Source organism: Mus pahari, chromosome 3 (assembly GCF_900095145.1).
Source record: "Mus pahari chromosome 3, PAHARI_EIJ_v1.1, whole genome shotgun sequence".
NCBI classification, from domain to species: domain Eukaryota; kingdom Metazoa; phylum Chordata; class Mammalia; order Rodentia; family Muridae; genus Mus; species Mus pahari.
The window spans coordinates 22398621-22410639 of NC_034592.1; the positions used below are offsets into that span (position 1 = coordinate 22398621).

The 12019-nt window shown below is 40.3% G+C and overlaps 1 protein-coding gene across 9 annotated transcripts in view; it reads left to right on the top strand.

The window, feature by feature from the left end:
- Positions 1-12019, top strand: part of Cntrl (centriolin) — a 75176-nt gene that overhangs the window by 2094 nt on the left and 61063 nt on the right. For all 9 annotated transcript variants that reach the window (XM_021192973.1, XM_021192972.2, XM_029536468.1 and 6 more), the window contains exons 2-6: positions 3075-3322; positions 5073-5203; positions 8109-8239; positions 9500-9641; positions 11380-11566. In XM_021192973.1, the coding sequence (XP_021048632.1) occupies positions 3106-3322; positions 5073-5203; positions 8109-8239; positions 9500-9641; positions 11380-11566 (808 nt within the window). In that variant the 5' untranslated portion in view covers positions 3075-3105. The remainder of the gene's footprint in view (positions 1-3074; positions 3323-5072; positions 5204-8108; positions 8240-9499; positions 9642-11379; positions 11567-12019) is intronic.

Below are 12019 nucleotides of genomic sequence, written 5' to 3' on the forward strand. Positions count from 1 at the left end.
ACTGTGAAGAAATGGAGGAAGAATCTATAGTGTTTGGTAACTGGGACAGATTTTGTGGAGAAAACTTTACAGTTCAAATGGTAGTGAAGAAATAAAGGCAGAAATAGGCAGCACAGGATGGGGCATTGGCTTTAAAAATAAGAGTTATGCTTGGGATGGAGACCTTGAAGGATGGTGGGAATAAAGACAGGGCCTCGGAAGTTTTAAAGGAATATTTAAATAAGTCATAGGGTGTGAAATAAAGAGAATCAGAGGAAAAGTACTAGGATATTAAAGGGCTGGGGAGAGGTGTTGGGGTTGTCATATCAGGGCGAGTATCTGGGTGGTGGGTGGTAGGATGGGTAGTGGCTTATAGCTTAGTCAGATGAGTCTAATCGTCACAACGTTCCAGCATTGCAGCGGCTTGCTCTTGCTCTCTTGAACATCTGCTGGACCTTTAAAAGCGTGTCTCCAGCCATGAGCATGTGTTCTCGTCTTCAGTTTGTTCTTGACTCCTCCCTCTAGTCCTCCTCTGCCCTGTCTTTTCTTTTCAGTTGTTGACATTCATTCATTCTGGAGTCACACTTCAGCCCATTGCAAACAGCAGCCAGGTCAAACTTCCTCCCCATTTCTCCCTTAAGAAATGGGTGGCTACCTCTGAAGCTAAGTAACTCTAAAAAATATAATGCTGGTGCTCATTATTGCAGAGGGTTTACCAAGGACCAAATGCTGTGATAAACGTATGTGTATTGTCCCACTGAAAGAACCGAATGCATACCGGTTCATATTTTACAGATGAGTTCATTTGCCCAAAGTTCTACACCAGTAGGATAAGCCAAGACTTATTCCTCCTATGATTCCCAAACCCATTGTTGAATGGGTTTTCTGGGGTCCAGATCATGTTTTTCATCACGGCCTATAGGGCACCATGATGTCTTTCACAAAATCTATAAGTGACTTCTGCCTCACTCCAATATACTTAGTCCAACACACACACACACACACACACACACACACACACACACACACACACACACACACCTTTAAACTGCTAACTACCTGTGTCTATACTTTTCTTTCATTTTTCTTATATGTAACTAACCACGAGTCAGAAAAGCTTTTCCTGAACTCACAAAACTTGTTTATATACCTCCATCACAAGCTTTTGTGTGTTGCTAAAATAACTGAAATAACAAAAATCCTTTTGTTTCCTTCCATGGAAAAGCGTCTCTTGGTCATATGATTGATTTTATGCTAAGGTGAACTGGCAATCTCCTTCAAATATGAATAATGCACTCAAGCCTGAGAAAAACTATGATGCAAACACTTAGATAAAATATATGAGTCGTTGTTGTGGTTTGAGTGAGAGTGGCCCCATAAGCTCATGTACTTTAATATTTGGGCTCCAGCTGGTTGAACTGTTTGGGAAGAGTTAAAGAGCTCTGCCCTTTTTGAGGAGTGTCAGGAGGGGTGGGCCAGGTAGTTCCCCCTCTGCTTGTGGATGAGGATGTAAGCTCCAAGCTACTGCTATGCCTGCCTGCCTGATGCTGTGCTCCTTGCTGAGAGTCAGGAACTGTAAGCCCTTGATAAAGTCTTTCTTCTATACATTGCCTTCTTTTATAGTGTCTTATCACAGTGATAGGAAAGTAACTAAGATACTCCTGGATAAAATCAATTAATGGATAACTCGAGGTTGCAGTTTCATAAAAGCAAGAAATTAAAAGCAAAACAGTAAAGTGCAGGACCAACCTCATATCTTTTTTTCCACATCTCAGCATATCTGATGATTATAGAAGTAGAATAATGTCATATACTAACATATCTTATTTTTGTTTAAAAAAGCATCCTATATCATTAGACAATTCAATTATTTTGTATCTTACATCATAGTCTTCTCTTCAAAACTTTGAAATTATAAACTATCTAGAATTATTCTTATCAAATCCTAATGATGACCTTATTAAATTATTATGGGGTCCTATGGTATTTCCCCTGATTAGTAAATTATTACTTCTAAGTAATGATTCCTATAGAATTAGGAAAGTATTCAGTGGATTCCAGAAACCTGGATCACTGAAAGAGTAAGTGATGGTTCCAAACCCCTGTTTCCCTCCCTGAGTTGCCATAGCTCCTGTGAAGTCTGCATGTAGTAACACACTATCTCATAGGCTGACCATCTCAGTGAATCAGGGTTCTGAGAATGGACAGCACTTAATAGACAGAAATAGAATCTGCAGGGGCAGCTTTGTTGGTTGCAGATCAGCATTTGTCTTAATTTGAAGATGGTTTGATACCACAGCAACCCTGTGGTTAAGTAAAGCTTTACTGAGACTCAGCTAGGTTTTTCAGAAGTGTATTGTCAAACTGGGCTTTCAGTTTAGTTTTGTACAGGAAGGTAGTACTTGCCTATAGGGAAACTCAACCTCAAAGGAAAGCAACCTCAGGCCAAATTCAACTTATGTAAAGATTTGTATGCAACATTCTATTACAATATCCTTTTCTGATACCAACTAGTCATTGGATTGAAAACTACTTAATATACTATCTCACTAAATATTTTTTTCTAAAAATTAGCTGTACATTTGAGAGCTGAAGGTATACATTGGGTTGCCCAAGGTGATGTTTAAAGGGAACAAAAAGGAAGTGTGGAGGAACACTGACATTTAGGGGAAGTAGAGGAACATGAGCCAGCAAAGGAGGCCATGGAGTAGCCAGGACAGGGGAATGTCAGTAGAGCATGGTGTTTCAGACCAGCTTCTGGGAGGACAGCGCTTACAAGTGTTGGTTGTAAAATATTCCTGTATTTGACCTAACATGGAAAGGACCTGTGAAAAGTTTGAGCTGATAAATTGAGAAAAGAAGTAACTAGTGACACTCTGAGCTGAGCATGTGTCAGTGACAGGCCTTCCAGGTCTCTTCCTTGTGGAGGCTGATGAGAGGTTAAGGGAGCACTGCTCCATAAGCTTTGAGACATGTGGCCGAGTCTCCATAGCCTTGGCATTGACAGCATGGGATCTTACAGCTCTAGAGAGAATGTAACACTTTCAGTAGCTGTGGAGACTTAGTCTTATTAAACACCTCGGAAACTCTTACAGGTTTTGATGGCCACCTGGTTTTATTCTTGCAATGAAGAAAGGTTCCGAACAAAAGCTCTCCAAAGCGAAGATGCCGCTGTCAACTCATTTTCCTGGGCCATCATCTCTTAGGTCCAGCATGCGATCTAGGTCACTTTCACCTTTAATTGGATCTGAGACTCAGCCTTTACATCCTGGCGGACAGTGGCCTGCACAGGCTGAGCTTACAGATGAGAGCACCATGCCTTTGGAGCCCCAGCAACATAAAGGTACTGCTAAAACTGTGTCTGGTCTCACATGTAAGTCGAGAAGGGAAATACTGAGCTTAAATATGGAATCTAGATATACCCCTCCCCCTGTCCCTGAACCACCTTGAATTGCTGCTTTAATTGGTGGAAATTGTGGAAGAATGGAGAAGGGACTGCTTTTGGATGAAGGTAAAGGTGTCTGAAGGGATTAGGGGTGGAAAGTCTCTAGGAGAGGAAGTTGGATTTCTTCTAGAGAGTTCATTTAAGCTCATACTAGAAGTTTTCCACTTCCTCCTCACCTGAGTGTGGAGTGCTTTCAAGGTAAAAGTTTGATCTAAGCGTGCTAGCTGTGCTTGGGCTCTTCAGGCTGCTGATCTAAAAGGGCATTGACCTCCACTTATAGAATATGCACAGGTCCCACCAGCATTTTTAAAGTTTTTTTTTTCCTTAAAAAAAAAAAAAAAAAAAAAAGTGCTGCCCTTCCAGTTTGCCTTCGGAAATGCTTTATTCTTTGCTAGGTTGTGAGATCTCATCAGCCTCTGCTGACCTGAGTACCTGACGGTTTTCTAACACTTTCAGCATGGATTTAGACTCTACTGTACAGCTTCACTGTCTCTTGGTCCCTGGTTGGTTCTGAATTGATCGTTATTCTAGAATGTTGGTTTTGTCAAGAGACTATTTTGTCTTTATAAAATACAATATGATGGCATTTTCTACAAAGGCCATAAAGGAATGTCTATTGTCTACCAAGTAGATACCCTATGTCCATAAAATGTTATGGTACTTTCTATTTCATAAAGCAACAAATAATAAAATAGAGCTTTAAAACAAACCTCAGTGTTGCATATGGTTGAAAGTTTGATCTACAGGACCCATGGTGGAAGGCAAGAATTGACTCCCAGAACTTATGTTCTGATCTCCATATTGTGTTACAAGTGTACCTGCACACGCACACACGTTACACCCCCCCAATCAAACAAAATTCCAATTTTAAATGTATCTGTTGGAGTTGAAATTTTGGAATTTGTACCATATTGGTTGTAGGATATTGAGCAAATGACTTAAAATATTTATTTATTTTTATATACAAGTGCTTTGCCTGGATATCTATGTACTACTTGTGTGCCTGGTATTCTTGGAGACCAGAAGAGGGTCTTCTTAACACTGGAGTGACAGATGTTTGTGAGCTGCCATGTGGGTACTGGAATCAAACCTATGTCCTCTGCAAGAGCAGCCAGTGCTCTTAACCATTGAGCCACCTCTCATGATCAAATAATTTTTTTTTTTTTAGACATTTATTTATTTATTTATTATATGTAAGTACACTGTAGCTGTCTTCAGACACTCCAGAAGAGGGCGTCAGATCTTGTTACGGATGGTTGTGAGCCACCGTGTGGTTGCCGGAATTTGAACTCGGGACCTTCGGAAGAGCAGTCGAGTGCTCTTAACCTCTGAGCCATCTTACCAACCCCAAATAATTTTTCATAAATATGAACATTAATAATTTTTCTTCAAAGGTTTATACAAATTACATATTTAAATGTAGAACATTTATTACAAAGCCCAAAGTAATAGACTAAGTGTGTTCATCATGGTAACGAAATGATATAAAGTGACATACATATTAAGGTACTATAAATTACAGCCAGCCAGATACCATCTGTATATCTGCATGGATTAAAATTGCCTTATGTATAGTGTAAAAATGATTTATATTTGGTGATTGATATTCATACCTTCCTACTGATAATGAACTGTTTCTGGATTTCAGGAGCTGATTCATATGTAGGAGTCCGGTATATTACAGAGTCCCTCATCAAAAAACTCACTAAACAGGACAATTTGGCCTTGGTGAAGTCTCTGAATCTTTCACTTTCTAAAGATGGTGGCAAGAAATTTAGGGTAGGTTTCAAGTAGTTTCTAAATGTAAACATTGATTTCACTTTCCTATGTCTTAAGCCTGCCAGAATGTATTTTTAGGATTTTTTTTTTTTCCTTTAACACACACGAGGGCAGATATTTTTGGAGGCCAGAGGCATTGGATCCCTTGGAGCTAGAGCTATGGATGTTTGCAAACTACCAAACTTGAGTGCTAGGAATTGAACTCAGGTCCTCAGCAACAACTCTTAACTGCTGAGCCATCTCTCCAGCACCCAGTTAGAAAGTATCACTTTTGGAAACATCAAGTTTTCATTTCATGTTGTCATCATGGCAGAGAGAATGGCGGCAGGCAGGCAGGCAGGCAGGCAGGCAGGCAGGCAGGCAGGCAGGCAACAGGCAGGCAGGCAGCAGGCAGGCGTGTGGAGAGATAGCTGAGAGCTTTTCATCCTGATCCACAGGCAGCAGGCAGAGGGAGAACAAGACACAGGGGCTTTTGAAGCCTCAAAGCATACCCTGATAGTGACATACCTCCTTCAAATGGCCGCACCTCCTGATTCTTACCTGACAGCTTATCAACTGGGAACTAAGCTTGCGAGTATATGAGTTAATTGGGGCCAATTTCATTCAAAGCAGACTTTTTTTTTTCCATATTAGTTTCAGTGAAAACAAAATCTCAGTTGTTTTATTTAGTATAATCTCAAGCCCCACCCCCCCTTTTTCAAAAAAAGAAATTCTCTTTGCTATATATACAGACAGAAAGGAATGGGAGGGTCTAAGTGTAGACACATTAACCTCTTAATGCTGGTTTACTGGGCAGTGTGATTCTCCCTGTTTTAGTGAGACCTCAGTTTTGTGTTTTGTTTGAAAGTGTTATTAGAATATATTTAGGTTTCAGTCGTACAGCTATAGAAGAAAAGGAAACTGCAGAAGTTTTAAAGTTGTAGAAATGACATATCACATCAGTATGTAGTTGCTCTGTGGCTATTACGTGCACCAGACATGTCAGTCAAAGGAGGCAGATACAGGGGGGAAATTTAGAGTTTGGCGTGAAAAATGTCTAGGATTAAGTATAGAAATCGGAAGAATCAGAGAGATGGGCTGGGGAGACCAAACCGACGTGAAAGTCAGAAGGATCTGTTGTACTAGAAAATCTCCAAGAGCACGAGGCTGCAGGTCGAAACCTCAGACAGGACAGGATAACAGTGGCACAGAGTAGCTAAAGATGATAGCAGGAGTCACAGGACTTGGCCATTTAAAAGTCTTTCCTTCTGTTTCTGAAACCCATCAACTCTTATTTTACAAGGACTATGTAGAGTAGGGATTTTTTTTTAGTTGTTTTTTTTTTTAAATCTTATATTATGTGTGCATGTTTTGCCTGCATGTATGTCTGTGTACCTTGTGCATTGCCTGGTGCCTGCAGAGGCTAGAAGAGGGCACTGGATGCCACTGGAACGTTGTAAGCAACCATGTAGGTACTGGGCATCAAACTGTAGTCTGTTTCCAGGGCAGCAAGTGTCAAACCATCTCTCCACATCCTTGTTTGTGGTTTTTGTTATTTTTTTTAAAAATGTCAGCCTGGTGTTCTCGGTTCCTGTGTGTACACACAGTTGATTCAGCTGACATCATGTTATTAAGTTCTCTGCTGGATATACGCCCTCTGTGAGACCTTTGCTTACCAACCAGTTGAGGGTGTTGTAGACAGACACCCTCTCCTCTTCGGTCAACAGATATTTATTTGGCATCTAGTCTGTGCCAGCAGTAGAGCTTAGCAGTGAACACAGCAGGCAAAATCTGCCTTGTGGTGCCTTGCATGCTGTCATAAGATGTTCCCATATTGTCTTTGAATTTTCACTGTCTAAAATCTTGTTTGATATTTGTATATCCCAAGAAAGTCAAGACATCCTATGTCTTATTTGCCACTATATTTTATGTGCATATACATTTCATATACATAGAACAGCTCCTGGCACCTAGTCCATGTTGGATAAATATTTGCTGAATGGACGATGATGGAGATGCAATGATGTGCTAAAAGAGTTATTGCCTTACCAGGACAATAGCAGTAAATGGGAAAGGCAAGAAAAGCAGAGGTGGACAGTTCTTGTAAGTGTTCTCATGACAAGTGAGGGAGGTAAGAGGAAGGTGCAGTAGAAACGCCGTTATAGTGCAGCGCAACTTACTGAGTACAGAAGAAATGTGAACATAGTGAATATGAACTGCACAGCAGGGAAATGACCTGGGTCACTGCCATAGGCTTCCTGCGTGGTACCACACTTAATATATATGAGCCATGCAGTGCACTTCTGTTGTAAAGTGACTGCCTTTAAACTGAGAGGAGGGGACAGGAGGCCCTTAGATAGTGTAGTAGTCAGTTTATAAAGAGGAAGTTTTGGTCTTCATGTGGTTCCCCCATCAACTGCAGTAGGGGCTGTCCCTAACTGCTGCTTGCCTAGGGATCCTGTTCCTCTAACTGGGCCACCTCCTCTGGCCTCAGTGGGAGAGGATGTGACTTGATGTGCCAGGTTGGGTTGATACCCAGGAGTCCTCCCTCTTATCAGAGGGGAAGTGGAGGGGGGTTGAGGGAGGTTATGTGAGGGGGGGATGGGAGGAGGGGGCCTGCAATAGAGATGTAAATAAATAGATTAATGGAGGGAAAAAAGAGTGAAGCTGCTTTATAGGAAAGTGGAAGGAAAGAGGGAGGGGCATGGGAAGATTGAGGTCAGGGGAATGGTGGTCAATAGTTTGAGGCTCTTACTCTACAGGAGTTGCTGGGGTCAGGGAGAATGCCAGCAGAGCCTTTCTAGTGGTCAAGGAAAGCTATAGTAGGGATTGTCCAGGAAAGCTGTTAGGGTTTGCTGATCAAAATAGCCTCTAAAAGCATCAAGAAGTCTGTTATATAAAGTATTTACCATTTATTTCCAACTAGTATATCGAAAATTTGGAAAAGTGTGTTAAACTTGAAGTACTAAATCTCAGCTATAATCTAATAGTGAAGATAGAAAAAGTGGACAAGCTGTTACGATTACGTGAACTCAACTTATCATATAACAAAATCAGGTGAGTAACTGCTCCTTTGGGTAGCATTGCCAGGTCTTCTTTGCCAGAGATAGACTAACAGTATCTGTGCTACTGAAAGAGTGCTTTGAAATAACAGGAGTTTTGATTCTTGTTTATTGGATTCTGGATCGTCACATCTGCCTTTTTGTTTCAGTATCATGTAAGTATTGAGTAGTTTTACTTAGCAGTGCGAAAGCAGATACCTTTTCATAGTACTAACTTAATTCTATTTTTAGCAGTAACTTTGTCTAGTTGTTTTCTGTGATTCTTGCCTTAGTACGTAAGTAATAGATATGTGAAGAAAATGCTATTTTGATCCTGAAGATATTCCAAATAATTTGATCCTGTATGTTTTTCCTTTTATTCTTTGCTATTGCTACTAGAAATAAGGACTGTACATCTCATTTCTAATTCAGACACATACAAATATACAACTACTGGGAGAAATCAATGTAGTAAAATCTAATGATGACTTAAGCTACATAGAAAACTGTAATGGGGAAATGAAGCAAGAATCAAATCTTGAAAACCTTTATGCACCGTTTCCCCAACTCAGACTTCTGACAAATGAAGAGACAATAGCCACGGGCCTGGAGAATTTCTAAGACAGAAATGAAATGTTTTTTAAAAAAAAAACCTGACAAATCAAGGTCATAATATGAAAACGTTCAAAAGAGTTGATCTAATGAAAGTAATTTCTTAGTAAAAAACGAAGCTAGAGAAGCCGAGGAATATCTGTTGAGAATGGCACATTGACTAGGATTAGATTGACAGCTGGATTGCAGAGACCGTGAAGAGCATGCCATCCGCCATGGTTTGGAGTGTGAGTGGCAAGTGCTTCATTAATTTAAGTATGTTCACTGCAGCGCATGTATCCATAAACAGTATCATTTTAGAATGTCACATGCTGCTGGCACAGTGTGTCTTTGGTGATGACAGTGCAATTATTTTGGACATCTGGGTGACACCGTGGCACACAGTGGGGTCTAGTGTTGGCCATGGGCACCCTCTTCTCTCCTCTGTTATGTATAGTATAGTATGCTGCATATAGTAAGGTGGGCAGGGTTGCTAGGCACACTCATAGAGCAGTGGTAGGTTGGGGAAATTTGACTTTGGCCATGTGGTTGTCGTTCAGGAAAAGAGTTCACGAATTATACTTATGAGAAGTAGCCTTGTCTGCTGTGGCTCTTCACTATAAACTACAGCGAAAGGGCTTGATCATTTTACTCATTAAGTTTGATTTTCTTCTCTGGTTTCCAGTAAAATCGAAGGACTAGAAAACATGTGTAACCTACAAAAGCTAAACCTAGCAGGTAATGAAATCGAGCACATTCCAGCGTGGTTCGCAAAGAAATTGAAATCTTTGCGAGTCCTCAATCTGAAAGGCAATAAGATATCATCGGTAAGTTACTCAAAATAGCAAGATTTATTTTTCCTAAAATTTAAATGATTTGGACGATAAAGGTTTTGTCCATGTATATATTTTACATTGAGCACCGTCCCTCTCCTTCCCAGTGCCCTCTCTTTCCCTGCCCTTTGCTCCTGTAGTTAGTCCCTTTTATCCTCCTAAAATCTTCTTTATTCAGATTTTTTATTTGTTGGGAAAATATTTAAAGAGTGAGATTTCTCTTGGCGTCCTTGTTTCATTGGCCATATGCCATATTCAGATATAACCTAGGATTCTTCAGTGTATTAAACACAGACTGCCCTCATATTCTTAGGTTCAGTGGTAACCTAGAATTGATCTCTCAGGGTTTTCCTGTCCATCATGCATTGCGCTGCCTTACATCCCTGGTGCCGAGTGCCATTCTTCATAAGTAATAAGTATGCAGTGGATATCTATTTAAAGTTATTCTGAGGTAGTAAATTTGATTCCCATTTTTAAGATAAAGTCCTAATTTCATTCATGTTTTGTTAGAAAATGCCTCCTGAACACCTAATACATTGGCTTTTACAACTGGAACAGTCATGAAGATTAAAAAGGGAAAGTCCACAGGCCTAGACTGCCCTAATATGACCCTGGAGAGTCCTTTGATTTCTATGAATTGTCTAAAATAGAGAAAATATTTTCTAAGAGGCTCAGGTGAACCGAGAGGAATAAAACTGCTTCAGAAATTTTAGAACAATGAGTAACTAAGGCTTGTTCTTTAGTCCTTCAAGGGTGAAGACAAATTAGAATACGCACCTTTTTTTCCATCTTATTGTTGATTATTTCGCTTATCTGTTACTTACCCTGAGGTTGTGGTGAGGCTTCTCTCTGCAAGCCAAACACACCTCAGACTTGTAGCTCTCTTGCCTTTGTCTTCACACACTGGTGCACAGGCATGTTCTGCCACACTCAGCAAGAATCCTTCCTTCTTATTCCATTGGTAAAAAGACCTGGGAAGGACAATCTCCCTTCTACTGCCAGAGCCTCCGAGCCTCAAGAGTGGAAGTCTTAGACCATTCAGTATGTCACTGACAGCTCTCTAAACTCACAAAATTACAGGAAGACACAGCCCTGGATCTACAGTCGACCCCAAGTATTTCTCAGAGTTCTTGATTTTAGGTCATACCCAGTGTCTGCTAAAAAACAGGAAGACTGTTCAGTATTGATGATTTGTAATCATATATCATCTTCTCATCTATATGTTTGGCATTGACATCATTAAGGGTAATATATATTTATTTGGGGGGAAAATATGTACTTGTACTAGAAATTTAATTTAATTCTCCCAACCTACATAAGTTCTTAGAATAAACAAAAGAGTTTTCAAAGAATGTGGATATCTATACATGTTTTTATGTTTTTTAACCATCAGTTATAACTCAGTTATCTTCATATTTACCAAAATCCTTCATAGCAGTTCATTTTATGCATACTTGATCAATATAAAATAAAGGCATTGCAATATAGACTGAGATTGAACCCCCATTTTATTCACTTACAGAGTCTGAGCTAAGGCAAGTCCCACATTTGAACCTTGACAATGCATACTACTGTCTGACACACCAGTGCTTACATGCCCCTTGGAGCCCCTTTCTCACACTGCTAATTAGGGGCAGTGAGTTTCATAAATAGGTTTCTTGACATGCTAAAAGTAATGCTGTTGATTTATTACTTCCTTTGTCATTCCTATACTGCTGTGGTACCATTTCAGCTTCAGGATGTAAGCAAGTTGAAGCCACTTCAAGATTTGACTTCTCTAATCCTCATTGACAATCCAGTTGTGGCCCTTCCTCATTACCTCCAGTTCATCATTTTCCACCTCCGTTCCCTGGAATGTTTGGAAGGTCAGCCAGTGACTACTCAGGATAGACAAGAGGCTTTCGAGAGATTCAGCTTGGGTAAGATGATACTTACAAAGCAAGCAGACAGACAGACAGTACTAAACTTGAATGAGGAGGGGACCTACCTTTGAAAGTTCTGTACAGGATAGGGTCTGCTGAATTGGTTCAGAGGGGAAAGGCTTTCGTTGCTAGACTTGGGGACCTGAGTTCAATTCCCAGGACCCAGTTGGTGGAAGGAAAGTACAAACTCCTACAAGTTGTCCTATTACCTGTGTTATCTGCCCCATGTCAGGTATGCATCCCTACTCACAGCCAATGAATAAAGGAACACATATTACCACACCTAACATTGTTTTAAGGAGGGTAAATTATAAACCTGATAATCCCACTAAAATGGAAATGGCACCATAAACTGGTTAATCAAGCAAGTATCTGTCGCCATATACTATGTACCTAAAGTTCCCCACCTCAAAATGATCTCCTCTGTGTGTGTGAGAGAGAGAGAGAGAG